Here is a 21,911-nt window from a genome sequence, read left to right on the forward strand (position 1 = left end):
TTCCCTCAAGAATCGGCCATGTAATTTATTTCCATTTTACAGCGTTTATTTAAACTGTTTTGTTATTAAACAAGGAAAAACCAAGATCTGCAGTTCCTGAATTTTCTTGGTTAACTGAAATGGATCATTTAATTTAAATTTATAATGGAGACTATTAATATAAAAAAAAAATTCAGTTTCTTGTACAAAGATGACATTTTGTATACTCAGCAGGTTTGATAAATACTGCTTTTATTGACATTTGTAGTGTACAATAAAGAAAGGTTGTATTGTCTTCCTTTTTGGCTTTTTATACATTGCAAATTTATTCCCATTTCACCCATATCCGGTTTTAACAGTGTTTCATCACAGATCAAATCAATAGTATTCAAAACTCGTCTTCTGAAATGCTGTCGAAATGCAAAGACTTTCAGAATGACATGTTCTCGTTGGTTTCAGCATGCATGCTGTTAAGCTTTGGGCTGACCAAAAAAAAACAAAAAAAATTACATGGTTAACAAAACACATAAATGTCAAGATATACAATACTGCACATCTAGAAAAACAATGACAAAGGTGGATACAGGGAGTAACAAAAGGCTGTTTTGAGCGGTGTTAGTGGCAAGACAATGCAGCTTTCATGTAATGCCATTTATTTTTCATGAACAGCCTGCTTCCAAAGCTGTCGGCGCTCTTCACCAAAAGCCAGAAACACATGATTTATGTCTCAACTGTTGACCTGTTAATAAAGGGCTGTGAGGTTGACTTGCTGTGGATCGTCATATCAGCTGCTGTCCTCATTCATCAAGCATAGGCCATCTGATGAAACCAACCATATCTGAGTCATTATGCAAAACAGGACAATATGTTACCATCCCACCTTACTTTGTTATCTGACTAAAAGATTAATGATTGTCATAGTCGAGATACTTTAGTTGAAGTCATTTTAATAATGCCTAGTTAGCTAAAGAGGACTGGTTAAAAACACTCTGCAGTCACAGTGTCTTTCTATCGGTTTAGATGTTATCGACAATCCAGTTGACCTTTGGAATATATCTTGATGATGAACGTATCAGCTTATGAATTTTTAAGGCAAATGCCCTTTTCTCTTGAAATGTGATCCACAGCGACATCCTAAATTACAAGAGCTCCTTATATTGCTAGTTTTCTGTTTTGGGAGAGTTCCAAAATGAGTTGGCTACCTGTAGAAGCAATCAATTTTCTCCATGTGAGTGAAAAATCAATGTCTTTCGATCTTGATTATGAAGTGACTGACCCCAAGGATTCTTCTATCTGATATCATATTACATCTGTAAAAGATACAACCACCTGAATGAGGGCATCTAAAGCAGGGCTCCAGACTAACATGACTCTTTAAACGAAATGTGCTTTTGAAGCAAAAACTGCAATCGCTTGAAAAAGATGCTGTTCAGAATGTGGCAAGTGACTTGAAGTTAAACAAATCTTTTGCAAACTCTGAATGACTCGCTGACTGAATCGGATTCAACATGCTAACTCACAAATCCATTTGACACGCATTAAAAACAACCGGTTCTTGAGAATCATTTATCCGTAAATCAGACATCACGGCTCGCCCTATAAAGGTGAAATAAATAAAAAAAAATGAGCAAAAAAATATATAAATTTTTCCATTTTTGCCAATGAAACCGTATACAGACACACAAAAAATACTATCCCAAGTAACAACATTATAAATAATTGCCACAAATTTGTATTTTGTTGCATTTGCAACTATTTCAGAAGCAGTCTGAAGCCCTGCTAAAGCATATTGATAATGATATGATCATATCTATAAAAGGACATTAAATATGAAAAGGTGCGGTCACGTTTACAGCTCTTCAACAAATTTTCAAAGGCAAAATCCAGTAATTTAAATGGGAATCCACGCAATTGTGAATTTTGCATGCAGCATATTTCCCAACAGAACCCTATTTGACCGTGTTGAGCAAGACAGTTGCTTGGTTTCAATGTGCTTTCAGTGTGAGCTGTGCTTCACACATCGTACACCATTGACAACAATTAACTTTTTTGCCCGCAAAATTTCCTTAATGTAACTGCACCTTAACACTATGAGAAATGAATCCCATTAAGGACCCCAAACTGATAGCTGAATTAAGAGCTTCGGAACCACATCCCAAAACCTAACCTTTCCTCATATATGAATATAGTGTTCATCTTTGAATAACGTTTCAATATTAGTAATTCCATTCTTCTTTATTCCCTCCTTCCATTTCCTAATGATGGCTTAAAATCCCGTGCACTGCATTGCTATTCCTTACACAATCCTTTATATGATAACATGTTAAAAACACTGGCGGAACATTCTATAAACATGGGCCACTAAAAAGGTTGAAAGAAGAGATGGGACAGGGATGGGATGCTAAATGCAGTGGGCCAGAGAGACTGTAACATTTCATCCTCTGTCCCGGTCCAAACCGATCCACTATAAAAGCTTTATTGGACTGAGACCTTCAGTCGTGTCAAAACCTACCATTATGTGGAATTGAAGTTGTAGTTGAATTCCCGAAGGCCGCTTGAAATTATTGTTGGATCTTATTGTCTATAACGGAGGTCCGTTCTTGACATTTGTAACAGTAACTCAATCGACATCATTCCTAATACTGTTCCACAATCTTTCCGCTGCCATGTCAAGCAGCCCGTCTCTGAGGAAGCTACATCATATTAGCTTAGGAGCAGTTTTGCCTAACCAAAAAGAAATATGAGGTCCATATTCATGAATAAAGCATCTGGTGATTCATAAAGCTTATAGAGGCGAGACTGAAGCTCATTCTTCGTTTCTAATTGAGGCCCAGGCTCTGTGTACCAGAACCTTTCCTTCTGTCAGTCTCCTCACCATCTGGAAGTCTCCATTAGGGCTGAGCGTGTAGAGCGCCCTCTTATGTTTGAGGAGCTTAGTGTTGCTACAACAGTTCTTTGAATTCAGGGTCGCCACCCCTTTTCACTCAACAGGGCCTATGGTTTCCACAGTGGAGTTGAGAGGTGTGGAGAAACGAAAGAGCACCACATTCAGCAGGGCTGGGCAGAGGGGATCCCAGTGGAGATGGTGCATAGGTGGTATGGAGGACTTGTTCCTGCACAGCTTTCAGGCTCTTTGAAGTGCAAATGAGAGAGAAAGACAGCAAAGACGGACTCGAGCTGGTGGGAGGCATGAGTCCGGAGACTGGACGGATTCCCTCATTTTAGGAGATGATCTCTAGGATGTAGAAGATGAGCTCCATCTCCACAGGCCCTTCACTTAGCTGGCAGGCCCCGCTGTGGATAACTGGGATGAGGGCACTGTCTAGATCGCTCAGGTACTGGGGGAGCAGCGGCTGACCGTTACTACCTGCTAGGTAGCCCACCTGTAAGACAATTCAGAGTAAAGATCCGTTCATATCAAGAATGATAACTATAACGATGACTACATCAGCAGCATCCAAATCAACGCAAAATAACATTGTATATTATTAAGCACGTGCTGCAGTTTTGATTCTGCTGGATTCTGATCTTAAAGGGTTAGTTCACCCAAAAATACATGGATATTTTTCTTACAAAAACTCATGGATTCGCTACAAGGGGCCTTTATTCATCCCCCGGAGCCGTCTGCGGCACGTTTTATTATGAATGCGCGCGCTTTATTTGACGATTTGTGGACCGTTTAACTGCAACACCCGCTGAGTGCCATTAAACAGCTTGAAAGATCAAAGACAATTTTTAATATAACTCCGACTGGATTCATCTGAAAGAAGAAACTCATATACACCTAGGATGCTTCGAGGGCGAGTAAAACAAGCTAATTTCCATTTTTGGGTGAACTAACCCTTTAAAGGGACACTTCACCCAAAAATGTAAACAGTGCTTGATCTGTGCATATTTCTCTCCTAAATCAGATGAGACGACTTTTCCACTGGAGAAAGCAATATTATGGAAAGAGGACTTATATTTCAGCCTAAGCAATGGTTTGAAGTTATAAACGTCTTAATGATAGATTTGTTTATTACAAACATGCAGATTTTCGCTTCACAATATGTTAATTGATGGACTAGAGTTGTGTGGATTACTTGTGGATTATTGTGATTAGGGCTGGGCTTTGAGACAAATTTCACGATTCGATTCACAAGCTTGCGATTCAATTTCGATCTCAATTAAATTAGATTCAATATCAATTAATTTGGAAATATAGACGTTTAAATGGAGCTTGTCCTTGTCACCTGATCTGAGTCCAACGTGACCCGCAGGCCCAGTTTGGCCATGCCGTCCTCTTTGAGAAGTTTGAGGTGAGGGCACAGGGCCACGCAGAAAGCCCTTGCCACATTCTCAGCGAGGCGGCTGTGGTCCGCAGGATCGCTCAGGCCATTGGTCTGGTCCTCGCTCCGCAGGAAGAACACCTGAGCAAACAACACAACATGTAATATACAGAGTTAAAAAGTAGAATTGTATTATTTGCGACAAAAAAATTATATGCTTTTGTTCCTATTATAAAAGTCACTGAAGTCCAAAACAGGATCACTGGATCCCACTGAATTTCAATGTATTCACGAAAAAAGCACCATGTCATTTTTCAAAATATGTTCTTTTGTGTTCCACAGAAGTCAGTCAGTCATACAGATTTGAAATGTCATTTCAATAGAGTTCATAACGTTAGATGAAGATGAATAATGAATCAATGTTAAAAACCTCTGTCCAACGGATGACTTTCCCATTGGCTTTATATTCCGAGCCATGGAAGATCTTAACGCTGGTGAAAGACTCCATGGATTTCCCATCAACGGGGCTGATCACTCTGAAAATATGTGCACAGGTGAGATGAGTGTGATGTTTGTTCATGACAAGTCAACAGCATTTGCACACTGGAATTACAACTCCAAACATTTGTTAAAAAAAACAGCATGAGAGTTTCAACCAGTCAGGACTTCATCAGGAACAATCTATATAATTGAATGAGGTCAGCAGCATTTACCATGGAACCCGCAAAGCTCCAAAACCTGGGACTGAATATTTCCCGTTCTAAACAAATTGGGCCTCATTCATGAAACACGAGCAAACTAATTTTTGTGTAAATCGTTCGTAAAGCTGTTCTGACGTAAATTTTGGGATTCATGAAAGTGTTCGTATTTTACAAATGTTAGTTGGTACAAAAAAATTTACTCTTGCTCCCAGCCCCGCGTAAATGGGTTGTAAATCATCCGAACATTTTGCTTATTGATGGCGCTGCATGTTTATAAAACTACCTTATATAATCACATATGTATCACGCAGCATTTTGATCAAATAACATACAGTAATTATACACAGTATACTGTGTTTTCCTTTTTACTATTAGGCCTATAACGAACAGCAGTAATATAATCTGCAACTTTAACACTTTTATCAAATAATTCATTAGCTACTTTTGTTAGGGATGTACCAATTAAGTCTCTCAATTATTACGGAAATATTTTTTTATAAAATGGCCAGAATGAGGCATAACAATAAACATTTCCTATGGCTGATATAGAACTAGGGCTGTGCGATATTGAAGAAAAATGCAATATTCGATATGCGATACGATAATGCTTAAAGTGCCACATGCTCAGTTGAAACAGTTTTACTAAGCTGTTGCGGAGTCAGTTCTGTGAACTTCTATAACTATCTTGTGTCATATATACAGTGGGTACGGAAAGTATTCAGACCCCCTTAAATTTTTCCAACTTATGAAAGTGAACAGAGTTTTACTCGAGCATTACATAAAGTCATTTTAACATTAGTGTAATCATTTTAACATGAGTTTAGGAATTGAATAATAAAAAGGAAAAATTAAAAACTGCTTAGAATATACTCTTTGAATTAAATATGCACTGATTCTTATTTAAGCTACAAAAGTTATTTAGGTAAGAGCAGTGAGTGATTTTCTCTTTGTCTTTTGTTCATGGCCCCAAATATTGCAAGCTGTAGCGATATGCATATTGCGATATGTACATTTGCGATATTTTGATATATTGCACAGCCCTATATAACGCTATTGCTAGACTTGGCAGACAGAGTGCTGCACAAAAGACGTAGGCCTATTTTTAGAGAGCGTGCAGACTTAAGGCCCGTTCACACCAAGAACGATAACTATAAAGATAACGATATTAGCGTCCACACCAGCGAACGATATCGTCTGTTTATTCTAAGTGCACGCGCGTCTGCCGCTTTAAATTATCAAGTTCGTTATAGCAGGATGGATTCTGATTGGCTGTCAATATTTTTATCGTTCATCAGCTGAAAAAAAAACGTTCTGAAAGTGATTCCAACCATATCGTTTCTCTGTGCCTTTATCGTTATAGTTGTGGTGTGGACTCTGCTATTCTTTAATACTGAGAATGATTTTTAGAACTATATCTTTATCGTTATCTTTATAGTTATCGTCCTTGGTGTGAACGGGCCTTTACTTGCAGAGAATGATGACTGGTTGATTAACAGATGAAACTGCATTAACAGCATCTGTAATGTGCTGCCAAGCTTCCTTTTTTTAGGACATGATTCTCCACTATGTACGCTTGAAAATAAAATGCTGCGTTTTGAACGCACTTCCGATGACAAAACTTCAATTTCTGAGTCTGCAAAATTTTTATTTTTCAATTGCTTTTGAGAGGACATGTTGAAATCCTTATTTTCGTTTCATTATATTATGCCCATATATAGTTGTCAGTCAGATTCATGGGCGAGGATTATGTTAATTATGAATGAGCGTGCACGCACGCCCCATTTACGAATGTTTGGAATTCATTAACATATACATGTTTAACTATCAAATCTGATGTTTACGAAGCGTTTGTGAATCCGAGGAGTTTTCGGGAAGGTCTGTTTTACGAGCAAATTACTCTGAATTTACTCATATATTTACGCAAGTTTCATGAATGAGGCCCGTTGTTTTTAAAGGGATAGCCACAAAAGCGGCTGATGATATGATAAACATCAGAAGGCTATATATCAATCTCTTATGCCTCATAAAACCAGCTCTGAAACGATTATCTCAGAGTTTGTTATTATTTAAAAACATGCTGCTTTATTACTGATCTGTAGGACATGATACAAATTCAGAAATAAATAAATAACAATACTGATACAAAGACTTAAAGTACCAACACAGTCCTAATGCCAAAGAAAGATTAGTATGAATTCCAACATATACTGTAAACACTGCAGCCTATTCAGGTCAATGTTAGGAAAACACCTTATTAACCAACAAACGGTTCATCGGGCATAACAAAGAATGATTATGGATAGTAAGTACAGAGTCAAAGATATACAGCAAAAGTATAAATAATAGTATGGTAAAGAATTCAATTTTGGTAAATGGAAAAAAAATACATATTTGTATCGTGTGTACTGTAAAAAAAATTATTAAAAGTAAATAAAGGAATATGGGAGCTGCATGAATCTTTTGAAGTTTGCAGCCTGCGTTTACTGCTAAAAGTTAAATACCTGATGTGCATTTGATTAAGATCTCAACAGCACAATCTATTAAACCTGGATCATTATTTGATGTGAATGCTCTTAAATGACATTTTAGGGAATGGTGTCAGTGAACTCGTCAAGCAAAAGAGTCAGTTTTACAGTTGTATAGATACCCCTTGTTGACGTTGTGGTCATCATCAACCCACTGGATATGGACATGCTCCTGGTTCTCCTCCTGATCAGCTTTCCCACAGGCAATACTGAAATCTTTCATCTCTCTCAGGGCTTGCCGTAAGGCCTCCATCATTTCAGCTGTAATCTGCACCATCACGCCATCTGAGGCACAAGAATTTATCATTACAATTATAAAGTACACAAATCTGCACAATATTTTACAATTTTACAAATTAGAATCAGTTGGTACAAAAAGTACAATTCTGCCAGACTTTGACTTTGGTCAGAAACATTAAAAGGGAGATTATGTCCAGTTTAGTCATTGTTCTAGAGGGATCAGATGTACTACATTTAGAGAAAGAGGAACGCAAATGTCTTCTGCTGTACCTTCCACAATGCTGGTCTTAGCCAAGTAGCCCGATGAAGCCTTTAAAGCCCCGCTGAACACAAAGAAGGAGGCCCCAGTCACTAAAAGAGGGATAAAAGGAAATAATACTTCATACAGATACTTTCCTCATTCACTTTTGGATAAGTGTCATTTACTACCCTGAATAGCATTTTACAGAAAGTTTCAAAAACATCTTTAGAGTGCAATAGAATAACTCCGGGTTCCCAAGATGAATTTTGTCAAAGTACTTTAAAGGGATGGTCTATCCAAATATATATATATAATAAATATATTTATTACCGGTCAAAAGTTTGGGATCAGAACGATTTTTTATGTTTTTTACAGGAGTTTCAAGGCTGCATTTATTTATTTAAAATCTAATTTATTCCTGAATTTTCAGCATCATAACTCCAGTCTTCAGTGTCACATGATCCTTCAGAAATCATTCTAATATGCTGATTTATTATCAGTGCTGGAAACTGTTGTGCTGCTTCATATTTTTTTGGAACCTGTGATATTTTTTTTCAGAATTCTTTGATGAATAAAAAGTTAAAAAGAAGAGCATTTTTTAAAATATAAATATTTTCTAACAATATACACTACCGTTCAAAAGTTTGGGGTCAGTACATTTTTATTCTTTCTTTTTTAGAAAGAAATTAAAACTTTTATTCAGCAAGGGTGTATTAAATTGTTAAGAAATTATAGCAAAGATTTATATTGTTAGAAAAGATTTATATTTTGAAAAAAAATGCTGTTCTTTTTAACTTTTTATTCATCAAAGAATCCTGAAAAAAGTATGTCAGTTTCCAAAAAAATATTTGGCAGCACAACTGTTGCCAACATTGATAATTCTAATAATAAATCCGCATATTAGAATGATTTCTAAAGGATCATGTGACACTTTAGACTGGAGTAATGGCTGATGGAAATTCAGCTTTGCATCACAAAAATAAATTATATTTTAAAGGATATTAAAATAGAAACCATTATTTTATATTGTAATAACATTTTGCAAGATGACTGTTTTTTTCTGTATTTTTGATCAAATAAAAGCAGCCTTGATGAGCATAAGAGACTTCTTTAAAAACATTACAAGTCTTATTGATCCCAAACTTTTGACCGGTGGTGTGTGTGTGTGTGTGTGTGTATGTATATATATATATATATATATTAAACAAACAAAAAAAATCTGTCATAATTTACTCACCCTCTTGTCATTCTAAACTTGTTTTGACTCTTCTTCTGCAGAACATAAAAGGAGAAATTCTGAAGAGTTTCAAACAGTTTCAGTTCTCACTGACTTCCATTGTATGGACAAAAAGTACAATGGATGTCAGTGGGAAAGGAAACGGTTTGGTTTCACAGAAGACAGGTATGGAATGACATGAGGGTAAGAAAATGACAATAGAATTTTTCATGTTTGGGTGAACTATCCCTTTGATTGGGTTAATCAACGGGATTAATTTGACGACATCTTTAAACGACTGACATCTGTCATTTTCATACGTTACCATTCAAAAGTTTGGGGTTGGTCATTTTTTTAATGTTTTTGAAAGACGTCTCTTAAGATAAGTTCACACTAAAGGACTTTAAACGTTGGAAGATCGCTGTGCTATTCAGACTACATGACTTGCTGTGGAGTCTTTAAGTCGTTGCGGTGTTCACACTACATGGCACTACGTAAATGATCCGCAACCGGGGGTTACACACTACAAAAGCTGACAACAACTGTCACCCAACGACTCAACAAACCACATTTTGTCACTAAGACACAAGCGAGAATTGGAACGGGAATGACGCGAAACAGGAGTTGTTTATTTGAAAATGGATGTCGGGAAGAAATTAGCGCTGCAAGGTTTGCTCTATGAAAAATTTTGCTCCATTTATTGTGTCCAAACTTTTCTTTAAGCCATGTTGCTGCTGTTGTTTTTCTTCCGGTGACCTCAACCCATGCCTTGCTCATTAGCTGTAGCTCGTCACGACACCTGACAACACGTGATGTCGAGTCGGCCGACTGGTCCAGATATTTGGCATGCTAGATATTTGTTTGCCGTCGGCGCGTCAGTGAGCCTCTTTGATGCGTCGTTGTGTAGTTCACACATAAAGATTGCCGAGCGCCGATCACCCGCTGATTTTCCCTCGATCACAGGCCGACATGTCGGCGAGCTCATTAACTTGCAAATCGGGCATAAAGGCACAATATGTAAGATTTTATTAAAATATCCAAAAACCACTATAACAGTGTTATATATTTTGCTGACTTGTGTACTTCCATTATCCCAAATGTTTCGAAGAATGTTTAAATCCAGAGAAATAAGCAATTTTATCTAGTGACACGGAGCGTGTCCATAGTGTCATTGTGTCGCCTGCCAATGACGTCATAACCCTCGATTTCCGGTTTTGTTTTGTAGAAAACATGGAAACACCAAAGACGCTCTAATATGTTGTGTGTTTTAATAGATCGGTGACGACCGCACAGAGTAGCATTATAACAGAACTTTCAAATGTATCTAGTATGATAAAACAGCGCTGCTTTTTCCCCACATACGCACGACCGGAAGGAGCGGAAGCGGTCGACTGTGGCATAATAAAAGCTCCGCTGCTTTCGAGCGGTGTGTCGCGCTCGTTCAGCGGCCTCGTTTCGCTTCAACGGCTTTCAGCCTCACCCTGCTTCATTCTACTACGTTAACAAATCATTAGCTCATCCATGAACATGATTTCTGCCCGAGTCCCGTCGGATTGCATCGGCTGCGAGGATGAAGACAACAACTCCCATGATTCCACACTCAGTCACGTATTCATCAAACTACACCTTTGCTTCTTTGTTTATTTTGAATACGTGCCCTCCAGCAGCGAAAATTAAATATTGTGCCTTTAAATCGGGCTTAAAATCCTGTAGTGTGAACTTGGCATTATGCTCACCATTTATTTGATCACAAAGACAGTAAAAACAGTATGATTGTGAAATATTATTACAATTAAAAATAACTGTTGTCTATTTTAAGATATTTTAAAACTGTAATTTATTCCTGTGATGGCAAAGCTGAATTTTCAGCAGCCATTACTCCAGTCTTCACATGATCCTTCCAAAATCATTCTAATATGCTGATTTGGTGCTCAAGAAACCTTTCTTATTAACAATGTTGAAAATGTCTGAACAATAGTGTACACACACTGGGTGAAATCTTTGGGTGCGGCTTCAAGGTTTAATTTGCAAATGGAAGTAACCGTGGCGCACCTTTGCGAGGCTGGTGATGAATACTGATAGCCTGCGTCTGGTAGTTCCCATCGTCGTTCTGAACACAGACAAGATGGGAATCTGCTCGCTCGTTGAAGCACGCTCCCATTGCCAGCACATGCTCGTTGGACTTATTCATTGCCTTCATGAGCTGAGAAAGGAGAAAGCCGAAAGAAAAGCATGTCATGACTTTCCAAAGTTATGCATAATCTTAATACTTAGTTCTTAAGGGTTTATAAATCCTAGTTGAGTGAATGACAGCTTCTAAAGACAGCAGAGAGTAAGACACAAGGCACTCAAGGCTTTACATAATCCCTGCTATGTCAAAGGTCTGCCACTACAAGTTCTGCTCTGTCAAACGCTTTTCAAACACAAGCTAAATACCAAAACTCTTCAACGACTCGAGAAAAGGACACTGAGACAAGCTGTTGTCAATGCTTCACTTGTTCCATGGGACATTTGACATCAATCTGCTATGCTCGCTGTTCCACATAAATCTCAAAAACACTTTGTGCGCATTCTATTTTAAACGTGTTGCGACAAATGCAACAAATTCAAATAGCGTCTCTGTGGCATGTGCTAGTCTTCATGCACCTCATTGTAACGGTTGCTCGGTATCTTGATGCAAGTCTTCCTCACTTCCATGTCCACCACCAGCCCCTTCACCACCGGCAACGTGTATTGGTAATTACGGAAATCCTGTAGACGTGAGAAAAGTCAGATGCCCATAAATGACAAGACATGGGTTCATATTGACGTAAGGCATGTGCTAAATGCAGAAGAAGAAGTGAAATAAGTATACTCACTGACAATAAGTTCATAATGGTATGACCAGTCTCTCCAAAGAGGGGTTTTCTGAAGCGAACGCTAAATAGTGGGCAGGGGTAGACTGCAACACAAGTGCATAAGAACACACTAAGCCATCAAAACGAGTCATGCCATTCAAATCAGCAGCTCACAATAAGCTCCTAAACACTCCACATGACTGAAAGGCCCCCATTATATACCGTAATATTGCAATTACTGTAATGTAAAAATCGGGGGCCTGTGTGTCTAACCAGTCTTCATGCACCCAGATAAACATGAGACTAGAAACGTACATGGTGCTTCTAAGTGTAAGTGAGCAAACTTGCATGTCATGGATGCGAATTCATGAGTTGAGAAGCTCAGCGGGAAATACATTGTTAATATATTCCATCTCCACAGGAGGATTTGCGTCAGGGGCATAGAAAAATACATTTTCTGCATTGTTTCTTGAACAGCTCTACTACAGGCATCAAAAAGGGGCCTTGCATTCACTATATCCTGTAAACGCACACCTCACTATGTCAAGAGGTCAAATATACAATAAAAACTGCAAGACATTTAATCGTTCAACACAGCTAAACCATCACACAGGCCTCAAATTCAACATCAAACCAAAATCTCACATCGGTATTCCGCCCCCAGGCGGAGCATGAGTCGGATGGGAAAGACCTTGGCCCAGGGGGTCTCCCACTTCTGCACCAGGATGCCAAAGAGGTAGGGTGGGTTAGGCAACGGCAGTTCCTGCAGAGTCTGGAAGGTGGGGCTGATATAAAGGAAGCCGCCGTGCTCCTTGCTGCCCAGGAAGCTCTGAGTGAAGAAGGAGTGGCCCAGGTGACTTAACACATTTCCTGAACAGAAGAAAATGTGGGATTAGATCAAGCTCTACCACTGTGCTTTCATGCTTAAGTTATTTCCAATTAGATTAAAATAAAAAATTTTTTGCAACCATTTAAAAGGTTATACAACTTTGCTGGAATATAACTGCTACAATAATAATCAAGTTGTTGTTAATAATAACGTTACATCTAAGATGATAGACAGACTTAAATGTGACCATGGACCACAAAACCAGTCATAAAGGTAAATTTTTTAAAATTGAGATTTATACATCATCTGAAAGCTGAATAAATACGCTTTCCATTGATGTATGGTTTGTTGGGATATGACAATATTTGGCCGAGATACAACTATTTGAAATAGTTGTACCTCGGGTGCAAAAATTCTAAATACTGAGAAAATCGCCTTTAAAGTTGTCCAAATAAAGTTCTTAGCAATGCATATTACTAATCAAAAATTAAGTTTTGATATATTTACGGAAGGAAATTCACAAAATATCTTCATAGAATATCCTAATGATTTTTGGCATAAAAGAAAAATCGATCATTTTGACCCATACAATGTTTTTTTGGCTATTGCTACAAATATACCCCAGCGACTTTAGACTGGTTTTGTGGTCCAGGGTCACAAATGTCAAATATGAATATTTTATTTCAACTGAAGTGTAGTTCAATCATGACAACTCTCTGAACTTTTTAGCATGGTGATGGATATGACAATGTTAATGTATTTGGTCTTGGCGGAACGGATCTGCTACACTGCTGCTGAATTGCTGCTGCTGTTGGTTATTGCGGTAGTTGTAGATTATTGATTATGCTGCAAGCAAGTACAGGAACTTGCTACTGCCAATGCATATGCCGATACGGTGCCATGAGTATTTAAGACATACTGCTGCTGCACAAATAGCATATAAAATAACCCCGTAGCAGATCTATACAGGTGGAGCTGGGGAAGGTGGAGGGTTTCAGAGAACTCTGAAAGCGCGCTGCAGGAATCTCAAGTGAATGCTAACCAGCCATATAAATGCAAGGCAGTAAGCTTATTGGCTGCATATGCAGCATGAACCAATCCCCTTGTGCCAAGTCGTTTAACTCTCTAAATATCATTAGTTACGGTAACACCCATCAGAATCTAGAGTTTCATGACTGAACTATATTTGCATTCAATTACAAATGAGCTATTTCAATATTTCTTTTGCATTTTTATGCTTATTAGAGTATATTGTTGTAAGCTTTGCGACATTTTGCTAGATTATTTTGCTAATTTAATACCTTTAACTACCATATGGTGAGCAGTTGCTGATTATGTAGAATGCAAAGATCCAGTCACATAAGCGAAAGTTCTGTGAAATTTCTTAAGGGCAAAAAAGGTCTATTGTCAATAGTTTAGGTCAGGGGTAGGCAAGTTCGGTCCTAGAGAGCCGCAGTCCTGCAGAGTTCAGCTCCAACCCTGAAAAAAATAAATAAATAAACTCACCTGCCTATAGCCTTAGTAATCCTGAAGACATGGATTAGCTTGTTCAGGTGTGTCTGATTAGGGTTGGAGCTGAACTCTGCAGCACTGCGGCTCTCTGGGACCGAACTTGCATACCCCTGGTTTAGGTCAACGTGGCAAATTCATGTGACCAACTTGAATCCAAAGAAAATCTTAATTTTGAAATTCCCATTTGAGTGGATTCTTCGGAACGCCATTAAATGTGGCTGCTGCTTTATTTGTAGTTCAATTTAATTTAGGATCCTGACTGTTGACAGATCATTAGATTGTAGAACTAAAATGGCAACAGCTCATAATGCTCCAATAGAACAAAAAAGTTCATGAGAGTTCCTCAGCATTAGCCACTGTGTACATTATGTACCACTGAACTTGGCCAGACAAATAACATTCTTTTACTGAACACATCTGACTTGGCACACATCCTACATTAGGCTCACAGGGAATGTTGTCAGAGTAAGATGACATGGGAACTGTTCTGTGGCTGAACCCGCTGACCTGAAGCAGAACTGGGTGACAAGAGGATGACTGTGTCTCGAAAACAATTTCTGCTGAAGTGGATCCTCAATGCCACCAGGGCCAGCAGCCTCATTTTACCTTTAAGAGCCTATTGGAAGAACTGTCTAATTTTATCTATGTAGGCCTTGCTCTCATTTGGTCTGGATCAGTTTACCAGAATGGGCCCCCTGGTGGAGGCGTATCAGTTTACCTGTGAGAGCCTCCCGGTACAGCTGGACGAAGTGGCTGAAGACGTTCTTGGGAATGGTTTTCTCGTCAGGGAGGCACTGTAGAAGCACTACAACCTCTGCTTGGCCCACGGCATGCATGCCCTTTGTCATCATATACCAGCACTTCCTATTTACATCTTTACACAAAGATGACACAAAAGACTGTTATGACTCATGGGAATTTCCGTGGCATAGTGAAGGAAAGCCTCATGTTGCCAATTTTCTGCAATTCCCCAAAAGAATGACAATAGCCAAGACATGCAGCTACCAGTTAAGTTCAACTGAAATGCTACAATGAATGCATTACATTCAATAATTGCTACAACTGTAACTAATAAAATGGGTAACTAATACAATTCTTTAACTTCAGGCATATTTACAAAACCCTTTAAATATGTACTGTGTGTAAATGGTTTATATAGACTACCATTCAAAATTTGGGGGTCAATAAGTTTTCCTTTTTTTTTACTAAATTAATACTTGTTCAAAAATAATGCAAAATGTATCGAAATTGACAGTAAACACATTCATAATGTTTCAAAAGATTTCTGTTTCAAAAAAATATTAAGAGTTTTTAACATTAATAATAATAAGAAATATTTATTGAGCAATTAGAATGATTTCTGAAGGATCATGTGACACTGAAGACTGAAGTAATGGCTGCTGAAAATTCAGCTTTATTAATAAATTACATTTTAAAATGTATTCAAATATTTTAAATTGTAGTAATACTGTGAAAAAAAACATTAAATATGAATGTATAACGGAAAAACAATTATGTGTAAAGAAATAAGGTAAACACTTGTGAGCAAAATCTGTCAATTTATGCAAAAACTGAAAATGAATTAATATTATTTAAAGCCATCTGTGATATTAGCCTTTGCAAAATGTAGCTTTTTTTGCATCTAATTCCAGAAATATTAAAAACAATGAAAAAGGTGAAGATTAATTTTTATAGGACAAATTAACCAAATATGCCCATAGTTAAAGAGAAATGCCCAGGAAAAAATATTTCACAAATTCACTCCATTAGTACATACACTTAAAATTGAACCCAAGAGAACATCTAGCAAGGAGTGGCTCACTCACAATTGACCAGTTTGACCATGGCCAGCAGGTTGGCATTGAGAACAAACACCAGGGGATCAGGGCCGCCCTCCTCAAGCTGCTGCATCAGCACAATCTCAGAAGGTCTTTCCTCCACAGCATAGTCTGCAGACAAGACACATAATATCAATACTGTAACTATCAACAAACTGATCCATGACTCTATTCAGTTTCCTCTTATGGTACAACCCAGATGAGGAACCAACCCAATGAAAGTCCTCCTTTAGCATGAGTGGTGGTGATGTAAGCACAAACACAGATACATGCACACAGACATGCACAAACAATCACCAATACTCATATTTTCAGGAGTGGAGGCAGCTGAATGGTGAGGATGGGCAAGCACCTGTGATGTGGCCTCCCGTACCTCCTTTGATGCCTGTGGAGATGAGGATGGGAGGAAGTCCGTCCTCTGGGATCAGACTGAGAGAGCTACCTACAGGGCTGGCAGTCGGGGCTCCAGTGGCACAGGCCGCCTATGGCAGGGAAAGAGACACAAACTTATGCCACAACATAACGCAACCGTCTCAGGGTAAGAATCACAATCAGAAACAAGCTTATGCCTGTAAAAACTCCATATTACAGATGATTCAGAAAAATTGATAAAGCAAATCTTCACCTCGGAAGCATTGGCTCCTGAAGATTTGTTTGAATTTTGCGATGCTGCCACAGGCTGTGTGGGGTTGGGGTTTGCTGCCGGCCCTTTAGAAGAGTCTGTAGCTTCCCCATTGGGTAAAATGCCGTCAGCAAACCAAACCCTTCTTTGCTCTCGAGGAAGAGAACCTGAAAGTACACACACACACACACACACACACACACACACACACACACACACACAAACACAGGGAGGCTTATGAATAGCGAACTCTAGACTTTAAACAATACAGAGCATGAAAAGCAGTGTTCAAATTCAGAGTAGAGGGACCTGTCACATATAAGAACAAACCAAGAAATGGTCAAACTGCTGCTCTGACATCATGTTTTGTTTTGTTTTTAATCCAACTTTTCATCAGTGATCTAGTTCTAAAAACCCTTAAGGACTCAATTCTGTCATCTGTATGACATTATTTATTATGTGGAACACAAAAGAAGATATTTTAAAGAATGCTGGTAGCTTGGGTGTCACAATATGCCGGCATTGACAATAACTGTAATATTTAAAAAATGAAATATTGATATCTTGTAGTGCTGTCAAAATTAGCATGTTAACGAATGCGATTAAATTTTTCAGTTTAACACGTTAAAAATATTTACCACAGGGGTGGAGCTAGGGTTGGTCACCACACTCACAACTGCTGCTTCTGTCTCTTTTTTTCTTGACAAGAACGGTTTATTAAGACGCAGAATGTTTTTGCGGCCACATTAAATGGGAGACGTGCACTCATTTTCAGACGTGCACTCCAACTTCATCTCAGCGCCAGGCGCTGGTCAAACGAGCGCGGAAAAGGTACAGGTGACGAGGGAGCTTCACTAGAATAACAGTGAACTGAATCTTCAATTGCACGCACAAATGAAACCACGAGCATGCAATGTCGTAGTTATGTCGTCAGTTAAGTCATGAAGTTACAAAAAGGCAATTAAAGCTGCCTTACAACTGTGCATGTAAGGATTTGTTATATATGATTTAAATTTAAGAACATGTCTCTGAAATTCAGTGGTTTTCAAAACTGTCCTGGAGCACACCAGCACTGTCTCCCTCATCTAACACACCCGGTTCAACTAGTCAGCTCATTAGTATAGACTTTAAGACCTGAAGTGAGTCAGAAAAGGTAAAGAGAAGCATGTCAGATCAGTGTCATGCAGCCGTTAAAGCAACCAAAATAACCTAGCTGCTGTGATGTCTGTTAATCAAAGAACAGGAAAAGAAGAAAAAAAGAAAAAAAAAGAGAGGAAATCAACATTTGTAGCTTTAAGGATTCATCTACATTTAATTTAGAATTTAGAGTTTAATAACTTTAATTTCTGTATATTTCCTACTTGCTGAAGGGCACTGGTAGCTAAATATGACATGTATTAAAGTGTTTATGTGAAGATTGTTTTAAGTTCACTTAAATTCAAAGTTGTTCTTTTTTAAAGTCTAATAAATGTTAAAATTGATAGCTCTCAATTATACTGTAATGTTGAATGACTATAGTCAATGGTTGAATATTAGAGAGAAAAAAACTATTTCCAAGAAACATCAGTAGTATTGATATCAGTGATAATCACCGTCAATCATAAAAAAGATGCCATTAAGCAAATATAAAAAATATACTGTCTTTATGTTGTTTCTACATTAATTTGAAGATTGCAATATAAAAGCATAATTAAAAACCTTAATGTTAGGTGGGATTAATCTATTAATTTCGGGGGGAAAAATGTGCGATTAATTAATCTTTTTTTAATCAATTGACAGCACTAATATCTTGTTAATATTAAATAAGCCAGCATCTCCAATATATTAGGTGGTGTTTGTGTATCAAAACCCAAAAAATATGACAACACAATGCGTAGCTACTACTGCTGCACAAAATCAGGTCCAGAGGAGATGGTTAAGTTATGGTTACAAACTCTCTCTCCGCCTTCTTACATTTGCGAAAATGTGCGATTAATTAATCTTTTTTTAATCAATTGACAGCACTAATATCTTGTTAATATTAAATAAGCCAGCATCTCCAATATATTAGGTGGTGTTTGTGTATCATAAAACCCAAAAAATATGACAACACAATGCGTAGCTACTACTGCTGCACAAAATCAGGTCCAGAGGAGATGGTTAAGTTATGGTTACAAACTCTCTCTCCGCCTTCTTACATTTGCATTTGGAGTGTGATTCACTGAACAAATTCACTGAGAAAACACCAAATAAACAAAATTAAATAAAAGATTGGCTCCTATAATCATGTAGTGAAAATATGATATTGTGACAGCCCTGTTAGTAACCAAATAGCTTTGGTAACCATTGACTTCCAATGTATGGACAATGAGATTCTGAGACATTTCTGAAAATATTTTCTTTTGTGTTGTGAATAAAGTCATACAGGTTTGGAATAATATGAGGGCGAGTTTTAAGGAATGACAACAGTAGTTGTTAGTGCACAATTAGGTTTCGGTAAGTGAAGCTCCCACTAAACATACCTATAATGAAGCTCACGGGTTGGGGACTCACAAAGTGCCCTAACACAGTTTGAACACTGCTGAAAAGTCGAAATCAGCAATCTACAAATTAAAAATGCTTTTGGCAATATCCTACAGAATTTACCTTCAGACCCTGGCTGTTTGAGGACACCAACAGGCACCATGACGGTTGGGGGTGGGGAGCTGAGTGCTCCTGATGCCTGGGCTTGCTGCAGAGGGGGAATAGTGGAGCAGTACTCAGCTGGGTTGTTGGGATTTGGGCTCTGGTTGCAACCACCTCCCATGTTCTCCCCCAGAGGAGATGGTTAAGTTATGGTTACAAACTCTCTCTCCGCCTTCTTACATTTGCATTTGGAGTGTGATTCACTGAACAAATTCACTGAGAAAACACCAAATAAACAAAATTAAATAAAAGATTGGCTCCTATAATCATGTAGTGAAAATATGATATTGTGACAGCCCTGTTAGTAACCAAATAGCTTTGGTAACCATTGACTTCCAATGTATGGACAATGAGATTCTGAGACATTTCTGAAAATATTTTCTTTTGTGTTGTGAATAAAGTCATACAGGTTTGGAATAATATGAGGGCGAGTAAATGATGACTGAGTTTTAAGGAATGACAACAGTAGTTGTTAGTGCACAATTAGGTTTCGGTAAGTGAAGCTCCCACTAAACATACCTATAATGAAGCTCACGGGTTGGGGACTCACAAAGTGCCCTAACACAGTTTGAACACTGCTGAAAAGTCGAAATCAGCAATCTACAAATTAAAAATGCTTTTGGCAATATCCTACAGAATTTACCTTCAGACCCTGGCTGTTTGAGGACACCAACAGGCACCATGACGGTTGGGGGTGGGGAGCTGAGTGCTCCTGATGCCTGGGCTTGCTGCAGAGGGGGAATAGTGGAGCAGTACTCAGCTGGGTTGTTGGGATTTGGGCTCTGGTTGCAACCACCTCCCATGTTCTCCCATGCTTGAGCTTATAAGTAAGACACAGAGTTCAAAGGATCTGGTTATTCACATAGTAAAACTAATTTCAAGTGTTAACTGGCTCATTTCTGTATTCTGTACAAAAACTCCCAGCCTATATAGGGAAATTTATAACTATTCCTATGAGTTTCATATAACTCACCATTCATGAGTACACGGTGGCAGGTAACACAAACCCTCGCTTCTTTCCTGTCCATGTACATCAGCCTGCTTTTCAGACTACAACAAGCAGCACAGAACACCTGGCCAAACACACACCACAAACAAAATATGTTTGCTTTGATAGAAACAACTCATACCAGAAATGAGACATAATAACAAAACATTGCAAAGCAACTATATGAATCAGTCATGAACCAGTTCTCAGAACAGAAGAAGTGGTCTAGAGTAGGGATGCAACGATTAACCGATTTCACTATTAACCGTGCTTTAAAACGTCAGAGTTAATGGACTATATGGACAAAGCCTTCTTTAGAACTTCTGCATTAAGATAAGACAGCTCGTAAACTTCCGGTGAAACGTCTTAAAGATTCATTTTTCATTCATGAAGATGACATGACAAATTGTGCCAAAAATGTGTCTCCTGGCGGAAAACAAAGCCTTTTTTAGATGAAAATGACATTAAATTAGCATTATAACCAGTAGATGGTACCAGAGGATCACTAATTAGCTCAGTTGCCATAAACTCCCTAGTTTTTTCACATCTTGCTTCTGTATTTATTATAAAATGATTGCAACACATTTTAGTACTTTTACTGTACTCAAGTATAAAGTGCAGAAAGTCACAAAGTATCAAGTAATTTAAATATAAATAAATAATAAAGCCCAGACACCAACAGCCTAGAAGGGTTAATTATTTAAATACTTAACTAGTTAACTACAAATTGAATAAGTTAATTATTAACGGTATAGCAATTAAATATTGCATTAAATATTTTGAAATACTTTTACATTTAATTTAAAAACTACACACTAGATTAACTATGACAGAAGCTTTATTTCCACTAAAGAAATGCCTCAAGTCAATAGTGTGGGAGCATTTTGAGTACACCATTAACGACCAGGGCATCATTGAAATATTACCGTAAAAAAGTTGCTGCTAAATGAGCGAATACTTAAAGGGTTAGTTCACCCAAAAATGAAAATTGGCTAGTGTTTTTACTCACCCTCGAAGCATCCTAGGTGTATATGACTTTCTTCTTTCAGACGAATCCAGTCGGAGTTATATTAAAAATTGTCCTGGCTATTCCAAGCTCTATCATTGCAGTCAGCGGGTGTTGCAGTTGAACAGTCCACAAGTCCTCAAATAAAGCGCGCGCATTCTTAATAAACCGTGCTTCACACTGCTCCGGGGGGGTGAATAAAGGCCTTCTGTAGTGAATCCATGCGTTTTTGTAAGAAAAATATCCATATTTCAAACGTAATAAACACTTTTATATCACTTCCGCCAACTGTCATAAGCGGAAGCTGTTCCGGTGGATGACGTAGCACGTCGGCGTTGCGTGATAAGTGACGAATGCGGAGAGACAACAAAACAAAATGCTGGTCACGAATTAGAAGTACAAACCGAAGATTTGCAAAGAAAAATGTCGGAGGATTTCGATATAA

The 21,911-nt window shown here is 38.1% G+C and overlaps 1 protein-coding gene across 4 annotated transcripts in view; it reads right to left on the minus strand.

Moving 5' to 3' along the window:
* Nucleotides 1-214: 214 nt before the first annotated feature.
* Nucleotides 215-21,911, minus strand: part of LOC107553256 (zinc finger FYVE domain-containing protein 9-like) — a 43,776-nt gene continuing 22,079 nt past the window's right edge. The window contains exons 7-20 of one of the 4 annotated variants that reach the window (XR_001604944.1): nucleotides 16,812-16,975; nucleotides 16,539-16,668; nucleotides 16,175-16,297; nucleotides 15,067-15,222; nucleotides 12,653-12,877; nucleotides 12,029-12,111; nucleotides 11,817-11,921; nucleotides 11,223-11,373; nucleotides 7,984-8,064; nucleotides 7,596-7,758; nucleotides 4,678-4,783; nucleotides 4,212-4,388; nucleotides 2,492-3,362; nucleotides 215-798 (exon numbers count right to left, since the gene is read on the minus strand). Coding sequence is in view for 3 of the 4 variants with exons in the window: in XM_016235428.1 (XP_016090914.1) it covers nucleotides 3,201-3,362; nucleotides 4,212-4,388; nucleotides 4,678-4,783; nucleotides 7,596-7,758; nucleotides 7,984-8,064; nucleotides 11,223-11,373; nucleotides 11,817-11,921; nucleotides 12,029-12,111; nucleotides 12,653-12,877; nucleotides 15,067-15,222; nucleotides 16,175-16,297; nucleotides 16,539-16,668; nucleotides 16,812-16,975; nucleotides 19,434-19,586 (1,979 nt within the window). In the remaining variant the exon portion in view is untranslated. Of the gene's footprint in view, nucleotides 3,363-4,211; nucleotides 4,389-4,677; nucleotides 4,784-7,595; nucleotides 7,759-7,983; nucleotides 8,065-11,222; nucleotides 11,374-11,816; nucleotides 11,922-12,028; nucleotides 12,112-12,652; nucleotides 12,878-15,066; nucleotides 15,223-16,174; nucleotides 16,298-16,538; nucleotides 16,669-16,811; nucleotides 16,976-19,433; nucleotides 19,587-21,911 lie in introns of all 4 variants that reach the window. The other 3 variants (XM_016235428.1, XM_016235429.1, XM_016235427.1) reach the window with 3 other exon arrangements.

The sequence above is a fragment of the Sinocyclocheilus grahami genome, unplaced genomic scaffold, assembly GCF_001515645.1.
Source record: "Sinocyclocheilus grahami isolate Dianchi unplaced genomic scaffold, SAMN03320097.WGS_v1.1 scaffold467.1, whole genome shotgun sequence".
NCBI lineage: Eukaryota > Metazoa > Chordata > Actinopteri > Cypriniformes > Cyprinidae > Sinocyclocheilus > Sinocyclocheilus grahami.